The sequence below is a fragment of the Rhyacophila brunnea genome, unplaced genomic scaffold (genome assembly GCF_057557595.1).
Source record: "Rhyacophila brunnea isolate RB1 unplaced genomic scaffold, BYU_Rbru_1.0 scaffold_10, whole genome shotgun sequence".
Lineage (NCBI taxonomy): Eukaryota > Metazoa > Arthropoda > Insecta > Trichoptera > Rhyacophilidae > Rhyacophila > Rhyacophila brunnea.
The window spans coordinates 42,004,053-42,017,244 of NW_028232752.1; the positions used below are offsets into that span (position 1 = coordinate 42,004,053).

The 13,192-nt window shown below is 35.7% G+C and overlaps 1 protein-coding gene across 4 annotated transcripts; it reads right to left on the bottom strand.

The window, feature by feature from the left end:
• Positions 1 to 7,627: 7,627 nt before the first annotated feature.
• LOC147079227 (uncharacterized) lies at positions 7,628 to 13,144 on the bottom strand. 4 transcript variants are annotated; one of them, XM_085949107.1, is made up of 5 exons: positions 12,987 to 13,115; positions 12,725 to 12,805; positions 10,501 to 10,805; positions 8,885 to 8,969; positions 7,628 to 7,804 (listed from the first exon to the last, which is right to left on the bottom strand). In XM_085949107.1, exons 1-4 carry the CDS (start codon positions 13,013 to 13,015, stop codon positions 8,890 to 8,892), a joined length of 495 nt encoding a protein of 164 aa, XP_085805233.1. In that variant the 5' UTR covers positions 13,016 to 13,115; the 3' UTR covers positions 7,628 to 7,804; positions 8,885 to 8,889. The 4 variants fall into 4 exon arrangements, 3 of the variants coding, with proteins under 3 accessions (XP_085805233.1, XP_085805239.1, XP_085805247.1); XM_085949113.1 differs by having other exon boundaries at positions 12,976 to 13,111; XR_015070919.1 differs by lacking the exon at positions 8,885 to 8,969 and having other exon boundaries at positions 10,324 to 10,805; positions 12,976 to 13,144.
• Positions 13,145 to 13,192: the final 48 nt, after the last annotated feature.

Below are 13,192 nucleotides of genomic sequence, written 5' to 3' on the forward strand. Positions count from 1 at the left end.
TCTCCAAGCTGATTCCACTTCTCTCATTCCTGTGCGTTGCGTTGCCAAGTACTTCCGCATAACTTTATCATTTCATCGATCCAGCGGCTTCTAGGTCTACCTTGCGGACGTTTTGTACCTCTTGGATACCACTGGATGACTAAATTTGTCCAACAATTGTCTCTTCTTCGAGCTATGTGTCCAGCCCATCTCCATTTGAGACTTTTAATGAACTCTATTACATTGCAAACCCTTGTCTGCTTCCTTATTCACCCATTCCTCTTTTTTCCTTTCGTGTTATGCCCAGCATGCACCTCTCCAACCACGTTGTGCTTCTCTAGGTTTCTGGATCTCTCTTATACTTAGGGTCAATGTTTCACACGCATGTGATTACAGGAAGCACACACTGGTTGAACACTTTGCGCTTTAGGCACAATGGGAGGTCATTGTTGAAGAAATTATTCAGGCGGCCAAAAGCACTCCAGCCTAGCTTTACTCTGCGAATAATTTCATCAAATATACATCCATCTATAGACACTTGTTGTGCCAGATAGATGTAGTTTTTCACCTGTTCGAGCTGAATGCCATTGATGAAGATCTCTTTTTGGCCCGCAAAGCAGTTGAACATGACTTTCTTCTTTGATACATTTATTTTCAAGCCTACTTTGTTGCTTACTTCAGCGAGTTCCTGCATTCTGCTTTGGAGGTATTCTGAGTCTTGCAAACTACTATGTATTGTCATCGGCAAAGCGCAGATGACTCACGTAATCTCTATTTATGGGGACCCTTGTCATTCCAGTCAAGTTGCCTGAATAAGTCTTCAATGGTAGCTGTAAATAGTTTAGGTGAGATTGTATCACCTTGTTGGACTCCTTTGCTGATAGGAAATGCACGATGGTTTATGGAGATGTTGTTGCGCTACTGTATATATTATTGAAAATATTTATATAGCGCCCGGGGATTCCTTGATTTCTGAGTGCATCGAGTATTGAAAAATTCTTTATGGAATCGAACGCTTTCTTATCGTCTATAAAACCCATGGAGAGCGGCAGCTTGTATTCCTGTTACCGCTCTATGAATTCTCTGACGACTTGGATATGGTTCATAGTGCTGTATCCTCCTCTAAAGCTTGTTCTCCTGGCTGGTTCTCGTCAATATGTGCAGACTGTTTGAGAGAATTTTATCTTAGTGGATTTGCATCTTTCTGCTTCCAAGGTAGGTATGGCATTTACATCTTTATGATATTATGAATATCTTTTTTATTATAGCAACTAGGACTTTCATCTCTCTGCCTCTAATAAATAAAGCCTTTAGCATGACGATTCTTAAAAAAACTCATTTTCCCCAAAAACGGACTTGCATCCGTCTGCCTCTGAGGTACAGAATTAATATTTGCTTCACTGTCCACACAGTGCTGCCATCTTTTTCTATGTTGATTATAGTACCAAAGGGTAAAAATGATAGTATTTCTGAAAAAACTATAGTACAGGAACATTTTTCGTCTCGAATCCTTCAAAATTATAGTATTTTTGGTATATTTACCTAAAATTATAGTATTTTACATTTTTCGCGGTTTAAAAATTATAGTATTGTACTATAATAATTATAGTACGGTTGGCAGCACTGTGTCCACAACTCCGGACCATAGAAATTTTTTCGTTCCATTGATTCTGAAATCAGAATCAAACTAATCAAACCGGACCATAGCAATATAGGTACAAATTGTATGGGTAGAAAGTAAACCGGAAACAGTTTGAGATTTGACGTTTGGTTCAAAGTTCCATTGAAAATCAAACCATTCTTACCATTCTCGAACCGTCAGAAATGGTTTGGAATGAAACGTCAAACCACTTCTGACGATCCATTGACTAATGACGATCTGTCAAAGTGATGACGGCCCAGGCAAGACCTAACCTAAAAACTTGGTAATTTTTTTATTATATTCCGTATCTGTCATTTTTTCGACATATTGCCTTACCCATGAACATTATAATATTTTTAGAATCAAGAACGTTTTCTAACGGAGATTCTATGCTACAAACTGTCCTAAATCAACCCGGAATGATCAGGTTTTATAAATTATCTAACCCAGGGTTTCCCAAACTATGTTCTGCAGAACACTAGTTAAGTGTTCCGCCACACCAGATATTAGAATGGAACTTACCAATATTGGGCCTGATATCAAGATATGCAATTCAAGGACTCGAAATCATCAAAGTCATTAAGTGCTTTATTTATTCATATTTTTATGTTTATATTTAAAAATAATTACTAAATAATGTGTTTTAATAACATTTTTTTTTTAAATTTTACTAGTAGGAATTACCCAATGATACACCCCTGTTACAGGCGGGCTTCTCCCGGTGTAAAATAATCATTTAGTAGCTTAAGTCGAAACGTAACCCTGACCTCTAGAAACGGCTTCATAAAACATCTAATCTGATTCCTTGCTCAACCACGTAAGTATTTCTTTTTAATTTAAAAAGTAAAAATGATGATGGATGAAAGAGATAATTTTAAGACTAAATATAAGGATTTAAATATAATAAATTTTGCCGCGCATTGTGCGTGAAATCCTCGCGCGCCGGCGCCAGGGTCAGGCTCGTGATTCGCCGAATCAAAGATCACGCGATAAAATTTGGCCAATCACGAGAGTCCTTTTTTTTGCTGGATGGCGTCGGTACGAGGAATTTAAAAAGAAAGAAAAAAAGATGTTAGTAAGCGTCCCCTTTCCGATAGGTACGGACCTGACGACTACAACTGTAAAAATCCCAAATATAATTTGTAAAACTAAAAATTAAGAAAATGTAAAATATAAACAATATTACGTTACGAGCACGAAGGACTGTGTTTTATTTACACTCCAACCGTTTGAATTTCTTTTTTGTGAATCCGGGGTTCGATGGACTCCTGAGCTAGCCGCTGGAACCCCGGGGATCTCAATGGCGCCCTTGGCAACGTGAAGCTCGAAGAATCGCATGGATTCTTCCGAACCCGCGAAATAAAATTTACGCCCGCGAACGCTAAATAAAAGTTTACGATCCAGGAGCCGGAACAACCAAGAAATGGTTAACTAAAAAGCGGACTCCGACGTAACCCTTATCGAAGAAGAAGTGCTGTCTCCAACATCAAACCGGGAGGGCCCTCTGGTGTTCGAAGACAGTCCACATACGGAGCTGACCGCGCCTAGCGTCGTGCTGGAGACCGTAGCACCAGCGCGTCTCCAGTACGACGAATGGCTGCACAAATCCCACCTATGGAGACCAGACACATCATCGACGGTATCCAGCGAGGAGGGCTCGTAGAGGCCACGGCCCACTCACGACGAAAAACGGCGAGCAAAATGCCGATTTTCCTAGGGTATCACTAACATGTGTACCCTAGTCGACCACGGGATGTTCGGTGAGGAGAGAAAAAGGAAACGCGAGGCTAGGGAGCCTCACAAGAGGGCTGAGAAGGCGCGCAAGCTGAGATGAATCGAAGAAGCTGTACGGGCGCAGGCTCGACCACGAGGAGATGAAGCAGGACCAGTCGCCAACCCTCTAGTCAAGGGTGAACGCCGAGTTGCTGTTGGAAGTTTCAGTGTAAACAGTGTAGTTAAAAGTGAAGATAATAATCGTAAATATCCGGAAATTCTTCTAATTACGGATAAAAAGTTAATTAAGGACCCACTTTCTGAGCCCTATAATCTTAAGTTCGTTAGTAAGAAAAATGTACATTCTAGTTTTAAAAATAACGCTCCGCAAAGTGACGCCAATTCTTTCCGTTCAAATAAAGTAAATATGAATGAATTCGAAAACATTAACATTGAAAATCGCAAACAATTTTATAAACGGGAAAGACGATATTCTACAGTAGCGCGAAACCTGTTTCAAAGTTACGCCGTGTTAATAATTTGAATCCAAAGAGAAACGAGGAAAATAGTACACTACCGTCCCTATTATTTCTTTACAAATTACCAATCGTAAATTTAACACAGCGAAAACGGAACGGGAATAATAAGGCGTCACTCGACAAAGTGTTAGTTGTTATGTTAAATTTTAATAATAAGTTAAAATTAGGTATAAAAGGATGAAAGTAGAGATTGTATGCTTGTGATAAAAAAAAAAAAAAAAATGAGTCAATAAGCCGTAAATTTCTCAACGGGGTTTCAATAATAAAAAAAAAAATAATAATAATAAAACGTGAGAGGCACCGTAAATCGGCGCGGCGCGCCTTTGGAATAGGATGTCGGGCGCGTAAAACGAAACAACAATTTTTTTTTAAATAAAATGGGTTTCACTAAAAATAAAGTTAACTACACAGTTTTAAGTGTACTGATTCAGAAATAAATATAATGAGAGGGTGGAATATTTCAATTTTTAATATCAATGTGATTTATACAGTCAATACAATGTTGCAAAATAATTATGGGTATTAGGGTAAAATATTAAATGTGATAGTAAGTACCATAAGTACAATGGGAAGATTTTATATAAAATTAGTAGCTATTTAATGTATGGGGTAGGAGCAATTAATAAAGTAAACTCGAATAAATTTAAAGTACAGGAAGTCTAATGAACGAATAAATTACTAAAGAAAGAGAAAGAATAAATACAGATGAAGACAATTTGGAAGCACAAAGGGAGCCACCTCTCGAAGTAAGCGCATCCAAAGGCAGCGTAGCCGAAAATTCATGATACCAAAGCTTGATGGTGTGGAGAGTGCGCACTCTCCTTTCTCGCGCAGGTTCATGGAGAGACTAGGGACGTGACGCCTGAAAGATATCGTGAAACAACAAGAGGTACCTCCGAAGTGTAACCATCAAAGAAAAAAAGGGAAAGGGAAAAGGATACTTATTGTAAACATCCATCCTATTACCTGTGGGAGAGCCGTGCCGCCGTCAACGAGCCTGGCCGTTGTACCGCTATACGATGCCTTGCCCGCAGTAATAGGAACAGATGGAGACACAGTACCTGTCCATCTATGAGGTGATACTCCAGAGACCAGCAGATCAGTGGAAAACTTTCCACAGGAAGATATCCGCTGCTCGGAACGAGCCTGGCTCAATAGTAACGCCACTACCACGCCCTGGTTGCAAAGGCAGACGACGCCAAACAAGGTACGGTCCTATTGCACCAGAAGAAGAAAAACGTAACACGAAATAATAATTCCGAACGAGGGCCAAACGTCTACAAATGTAGCCTCTCGGAATACAAAAAAACTGGACAGCCCAAGAGTCAAAGACTGCAGCTCCACGACCCCTCCGCTGACTAATAAAAACGAATAAAATAACAAGAAAACCTAATTAAAACAAAGTAACACAAAATAAATGTACTACACTGAAATTAAATCAAACTCTGACCTATTCAAAAGTATCGCGAAAGCATTGCTTTGAGCTGAAAATAATAATCCAAAATAAATATAGAAAATAATAAAAATAGAGCTAAAGTATAGAGTTTCATGTTAGAATAGTTAGATTGTAGTTGAATTCTTTTATAAACTGTTTATCATGCCATGTACTTAACGGATGAACAAGGAATTGGATGGGTGGCCGATGAGATCAGGGCGTACCTTTCGACTTTAATCCAGATGGGGCGAATGATACACCCCTGTTACAGGCGGGCTTCTCCCGGTGTAAAATAATCATTTAGTAGCTTAAGTCGAAACGTAACCCTGACCTCTAGAAACGGCTTCATAAAACATCTAATCTGATTCCTTGCTCAACCACGTAAGTATTTCTTTTTAATTTAAAAAGTAAAAATGATGATGGATGAAAGAGATAATTTTAAGACTAAATATAAGGATTTAAATATAATAAATTTTGCCGCGCATTGTGCGTGAAATCCTCGCGCGCCGGCGCCAGGGTCAGGCTCGTGATTCGCCGAATCAAAGATCACGCGATAAAATTTGGCCAATCACGAGAGTCCTTTTTTTTGCTGGATGGCGTCGGTACGAGGAATTTAAAAAGAAAGAAAAAAAGATGTTAGTAAGCGTCCCCTTTCCGATAGGTACGGACCTGACGACTACAACTGTAAAAATCCCAAATATAATTTGTAAAACTAAAAATTAAGAAAATGTAAAATATAAACAATATCACGTTACGAGCACGAAGGACTGTGTTTTATTTACACTCCAACCGTTTGAATTTCTTTTTTGTGAATCCGGGGTTCGATGGACACCTGAGCTAGCCGCTGGAACCCCGGGGATCTCACCAACCTAAAAAATAAGCTGTGTTTCGTTAAAATTTCCGGTTTTGCAAAGTGTTCCATTGCAGAAAAAGTTTGGGAAACCCTGGGACAACATCAAGCCGTTGAGTTCCATCCACCCAGGGAACTCTATGCATCCACCATAGTATGTACAAACCTCCCGCGCAGGAAGTGTGGGAGGGGTAGTAACCTGTAAGGGACTACGTACGTCAGTGATGCCAACCGTACTATAATTATAGTACAATACTATAATTTTAATTCTGCGAAAAATGTAAAATACTATAATTTTACGCCAAATATACCAAAATACTATAATTTTAAAGGATTCAAGACGAAAAATGTTCCTGTACTATATATTTTTCAGAAATAATATAATTTTTACAGCTTTGTACTATAATCAGCATAGAAAAAGATGGCAGCACTGACGTACGTATAATGTTACACTACTCACAAATACAGCGATGACCTCACAGGATGTGTTTAATGAATTAATTATAATAAGAATTTTAAATTTCGAGTTAATAATTTGATATGGGTTTGACGTCTTGTGGTTAGGTTTATACCTGTATTATACTATAGGCACGCGGTTTTAAACACCACCGACGAACTATCAACTGCCTATGTAGGTACCTACCTACTTGTAAATTCTAAATATTTATAATCCGTAAGTAATGCATTACCTACTGAGAAACAATGTCTATAATAGATAGTCTCTTAAGATCTCATCGGTACTGTAATATTGTACAATTAGGTATAAACAAAATATTAAAATTACAAGATTCAATTAATAATAATATTATGATTTGATTTGACATTTTTCCCAACCTGAACCTAGCAAGCTTAGCTTGCTGACAGTGATGCCAACCGTACTATAATTATAGTATTTTTACTATAATTTTGGCCCGCATACTATGTACGATATAAAACAGGTATAGTACGCCTAAAATACTATAATTTGAAAAATTCGGAAAAATTGATAAAAAATAGCGCTAAAGCTGTTCGGGAGAACTAAAATACCTAACTTTTGTCTAAAAGACGAGACGTTAATCACCTTCTATTTGAATTTTTGTCTAAAAAAAGGAGACGTTAATCACCTTACATTTGAATTTTTGTTTAAGAAAACCAGACGTTAATTATTACTTTACATTTGAATTTTTGTCTAAAAAAAAAAAGGTGACGTAAATTACTTTACGCGTAATTTTTGGAAAATGCAGAAAATTATTCATCATTCAATGCGTACTATATTTTTTGCTGAAATACTATAATTTTGGAGGCTCGGTACTATAATTCCACTTTGAAAATATGGCAACACTGCTGTAATATAAAAAAAAACACTCTTCAGTCGGACTTCTAACCAGGAATGCATATAGTAATAATATTCAAACTTTATATTAGTATACGAGTAAAAGTGTTATGTGATTATATGTTATAAAGTGGAAAATAAGGGACAACATTAATTTGAATTAATAATATATTTTAATAGCTCCAACCCATAATACATTAAAATATTTATGTAGATAATTTCAACTAAGTGCAATAAATTTATTAAATGTACATTCTGAACCGGAGTGAGTGGAGAGCGGTTGTGGAGGAGGCCAAATCCTACCCCGGGATGTAGCGCCGTGGAAGAAGACATTCTGAAAAGAAAGAATTTATTCATTGAAGTTTTGATAACAGTAAAGTGACTCCTCAAACAAATAGAATTTGTGGTTTTCCTTTCCGAGCACAATAGTGGTTAATTAATACATGTATATTTTTTTAAACTAGAAAATATAGTAGGTACTTATACCAAAATAAATACTACATACACCCAGCATACATAATACATTATATCCTTTGTGCTGCTCTATCTACTATAGATTTTTTTTGAACTAATAGGTAATAGTCAAATCAAATATAAGTGTTTATGTTTTACTAAATTTCCGAATTTTACGTTGTTATACTATTTTAGATTATTTCAAAACAAATACAATACACATGTACCTTATTACAATATACCCCTGTTTATTTTGATAATGAGTCCAATCTCTTTGGTTAATTCAAATTTCAGTGACTTTTTTACATACAGAAAGTCATATAAATCGTGTTATTTCATAATAATTATACGTAAATTCTACTCTGCCCCAGCGAAAAGACAAACATTTTTATGCATATACATTTAAATTATTTTTCACAGAATCTGATATGTTTTATGATAGTAACACACCTGCATACTTTCTGACAATAAACCGCAGAGTGTAACCAAAAAGGAAATTCCCATAAATGACATCATGACTCATCTGGGTACTCGGATCTTTGTTACTTTGTGTCAACCAGTGGCGGACAGAGTAATTATTTTTTACGCAATCCATAATCGTCATGTGAAATAAATTTTTAGTTTTTTATAAGCATTATCTAATAGCATGGTATAAAATGGGTTTCAATGAACAAATATTTAAAACCTTTTTTAGTTTTGAAATATATTGTCCCGACTGTGTCAGTTTTCATTTTGACTAACAGTACTGTATTTTTTTCTGTGAATCCAGATATTTATTCCACGTTCAGTTGTTAACAGCAACTCGTTTGTTACACTAAGTCAGGAATTTGGAAATCATTTGCCTTCTGTTAGAAGCTATGTCATTTGCAGTAATTTATATTGTAATTTTTTATTATAATTAACATTTTATTGATTTATTCATTTTGTGATTATCTATATATTAGTTTTATTTCATAATTACGTTGGTTATTTGTCCACGCCCACGGTGGCTGCGTGGCTTAAGCGCTGGACTATCACGCTGCGGGTCTCAGGTTCGAATCCTGGGTCTGGCAAGTACACAAATTGTTTTTAAATTTGTGTGTGAGTCAGGGTATGGACCTAACAGGTTGAGCAAGTGGCTGACATCCATTTCTCGTAAAAAAAAAAATCTGTTAATACAAACCTCTACTCTGTGGAGGCCCATATGATCCTATTAGGATCGGACATGTTAGTACAAGATAACATAATTTTCTGTTACTATCTCGTACCATACAAATCTCTTGGATTTTGAATTAACAGGAGGTATACTGTAGATGATAAACAAATTCAAAGCAATTCATAATATTAATGTTTTTCGATTGGTCAACACTTTCTGCATTTAAACCACAGGCCACATATTATCCTGATTAAATACCACTATCACTTTTCAGTATCACTCATCACTCAACATGTGAGATGTTAATCAACACAATTTTTTTCTTAATTGTTAACTTCGTTTAGTTATCCCCACTTAACATTAATTGGTGTTTGTTATTCGTCCACCTGGACGTATTTGACATCTCTGTCGGAAATTAATTGTTTCTCTCTTTTTTCCACCCTATCACGTCCCAACATTGGGGCATAGGGCAAGCACAAGAGTTGGCGCCACTTCCCTCGGTCCATCGCCAACTCCTGCGCCTCCCGCCATGTCAGACCTGCAGCGCGTAGGTCGCTTTTGTTGTTATTGCATTAATTGTTTAGTGAATTAAAATAAAAGATCACAGTTTAATTAAAGTGAAGATTGAAATAAATGTGTAAATTGTTCAATATACTATGTGTAGCATATTAAAACCTTCAGATTTTAATAGATTAATTTAAAGTAAATATGGTAATAATAATTTTAAAGTAACTACAAACGGTATTACTATTACCAACAATATCAATTCTCATACTTGTATAACAGACATATTTTTGTAATTTATGAGGACAATGTTATTATTACATTAAATAACATTGCGTCGCCCGAACAATTTGAGCACTGTACTAGTAAATATCTAATGCTCAATGTCTAACCATGTTTTCTTTTTTTAATTGTGTATTTTTTGGAACCATTGGATTGAGCAAATGGCTAATAACCAATGCCTATAAGGAAAGCATTAAAACAGCTCCAAGTTGTTTGTCCATATCCTGTGTCTTGAATATTTTGGGATTTATAATTTTGGGGTAATTTACCAAACACACACGCTAACTAAATTAGTGCTGTTTGTAAAAAATAATTTAAAATGGTCTTGTTTGAAAACATCTAAAACTGTGTTAATCGAATTGACAAAATTCAAGCATATTTTAAATGCTTTTGTATTCATTGCAATTATAGTATTTTTTATTATATTTACGAAATAATAAGCAACAATATGATGCATGACAATGCACAAACAAACGTACTTAAAAAAATTTGGAGTCTTAACACATTTGGGTGATCCGGGTAAATGGACCTGGTTGACTCGCGTCGGTCACGTTGAAAGAGCTGAGGCAGAATTCGCACCCATGCGGCCGAACGTTTATATACATATTATAAAATAATAACCAAAATTATGCATGACGAAGCAAAAATGAACATACTAAAAAAAATTTTGAGTTCTAAAATTCCCGGAGTCCGGAGATCCGGGAGTGGAGTGATTGAGTGGCATCGGTCACATTGAAACTCGTGTTTCGTGTTCGGACACAGATGGCAAGCGTGCCTCTGGGCAGAATGAATTTCTCCGTGCTCCTTTAATTCACATTTCCTCTTAAAGGAGCTGTTACAGAATTCGCACCCATGCGGCCAAACGTTTTGATGGTGTCGCTCTTCATGAAGCTTTAGCGCGTATGGGTGCTTGAAACTCATTCTGCATATACCGCATGCCCGAGGCAGAGGCAGACCACTCCTGGTAAACAAAAGAAAACACCATTAAAATTAAGAGTTGAAATTGTCCAAGCAAGTAGGTGCTAGAATCTACTAAGCTATAATTTCTAATCCTTGTGTAAGGTTAAGGTCTCTCGTATCATAAAACAAAAAATCTAACAGGCGTGTTTTTACAAAATTTGATAACTATGTTAATATCTTCATAAAACATATAATATGTTTAACTACTATTGTTTGGTTTAGGCAGGGTTTAATGAATTATAAAAAACTAACCAACAACATGACGTGTAATATGTTTTCTTAGTTCAATGAAAACAAATAAGTATGAATGTAAAAATACACGCAAAATTTGATAACTATGTTAACCTTTTCCACTCGAAATTTTTTTTATAGGTACATACCACCCACTCGAGACTTTTTCCCGCACAAAGCATAATTTCAATATAAAACATTTAATTGGTGAAAAAAAATGAAAAAATTTTTTTTTTTTTTTTATTCTGTAAAATAAATTTATAATGAATATACTGTACTTATTTTTAGTTTATTTATAATTCTTCATTGTGTGGTATTTCACAAAGCAATCTCCAATATGTAATCCTGGCTTATCACAGATCGTAATGAAATAGCGGTATGTAGAGAACTGGCTATAGAGTGTAAATCGTCCATTATGACTGTAAATATGATACAAATGAATTGCCTTCAAATACACTTGTAATATAAGCGGCTGTCTCGTAAATTTCCTAAATTAGTTTCGGGCTCATAACAACTCATTCCCAGTGCGGTACACATTATCAAAAGATTTCTCAAAAAATAATAAATCGATACGTAATAATTTTCATTTGACTCATTAGAGTATTTCACATTATATAGGTTCCGAATCGGCATAATATACTAGTAAGTATTGTCATCAAAAACAGTATTCAAATATAAAACTGTAAACTATACGAGACGCCCCTGCGCAAGCGAGAACCAATAAAAAATATAAACACACTTCAAAATCATGCGTGACAAACACTTCACTCTAGTCTGGGAACGTTCAATAAATAAAATTTATGTGACAAAAAAACATTGCTTGCAAGCGACGACCTACGAATAAAAAAAGAGAAGATTCCGATAAAAATACTATGTTGAAATTAGGCACGCAGTATTCTTTTGCCGACTTCTTTCTCAGATAAATGTAATAACCTATTATTATTCATTCTAACTTGATTGAAATCGCATTATAAAAATTTCTGAAAATATTACAAAAAATGACTTTATAGGCGGTGCCGCCGCTACGGCGGCACTCGAGTAATACGGGAAACTTCTAATGCCGCCGATATGGCGGCACTCGAGTGTTAAGGGTTAATATCTTCATAAAATATCGAGCGCTCCGGTTCGTAAACTTTTATATTTCGAGCGCTGGATTTATCGAATGTCAAATCACGGTATAAGTACGTAAATAAATACGAAAAAAAAACAAAATATGATTAAAATTAAGTATGTTAAATAATATTAAGTAAATTTTTTTTATTTTGTTAACTGTCAATTCATGGTGGAACTGCATTTTATTGTTGTTTTTATTTAATAAAATGCAATTTTTTTGTAGTACTTATTCCACTTTTAATCAATAGATTAGGACCAGTTTCGTCCGCCTCAGTTGAAAATGTCCCTCTGAAAATGATGGGTCATTCGCCATACAGCCCCGATTTGGCACCGAATGATTTCTTTTTATTCCCGACAGTCAAAGATAAATTGCGTGGTCATTGATTTTCTACACTAGAAGAGGCGGTTGGTGCATTCAAAAACCATGGTTTGGAGTTACCTTCTGCAAAGTGGGAAAAATGCTTTCCAGATTGTTTCAAACACATAAGTAGGTAGTTAAAGGAAAAGTGTATAAATTATCGTGAAGAATATTTTTAAAAAACCTCGTATAAGTAATTTTAATGTCTCATTAATTACCTGAATGTTTTGATTCGTGCTGATTGCTTGTTGAGACGTCTCGGGCTGGGGCTTCTCCTGTGCCGTGTAGGTATACTGAAACTGGAGAAATGGAGAATCTTTATACAAATGTCTTTTTTGCCACGGTTAGATAAACGGTTCACTAATATCGTGATCATGGTAAATCCGTGCTATACAAGCTATTGAAACAAAAAATGCTTAAAAAATAGATTGTTAATACCTCATTTATAAAAAAGTTAGTAGGTACTCACATGGTACTCACCATGGCGCCGAAGTAAATTGCGTTTGCATTTTATTTCCCGTGGTGCAATTGTTTGTATCACATCCGTGTTGCAAAAGTAAATTAAAAATTCCATTTTCAAAACGTCAGCTTGTTCAACCTTTTAAAAAATAAATGCTTAGTCCAGTCTAGTCACCAGTGTTGCCATATTTTGAAAGTGGAATAATTCTAATATATAATTATTATAG

Coding starts and splice junctions, on each gene's coding strand:
- LOC147079227 (XM_085949107.1), bottom strand. CDS start 13,015: ATGCAAACGCAATTTACTTCGGCGCCATG. Junction 10,806..12,724: donor GCACGAATCAAAACATTCAG/GTAATTAATGAG, acceptor TTTGTTTACCAG/GAGTGGTCTGCCTCTGCCTC. Junction 8,970..10,500: donor AGAACTCAAAATTTTTTTTA/GTATGTTCATTT, acceptor TGTACTTGCCAG/ACCCAGGATTCGAACCTGAG.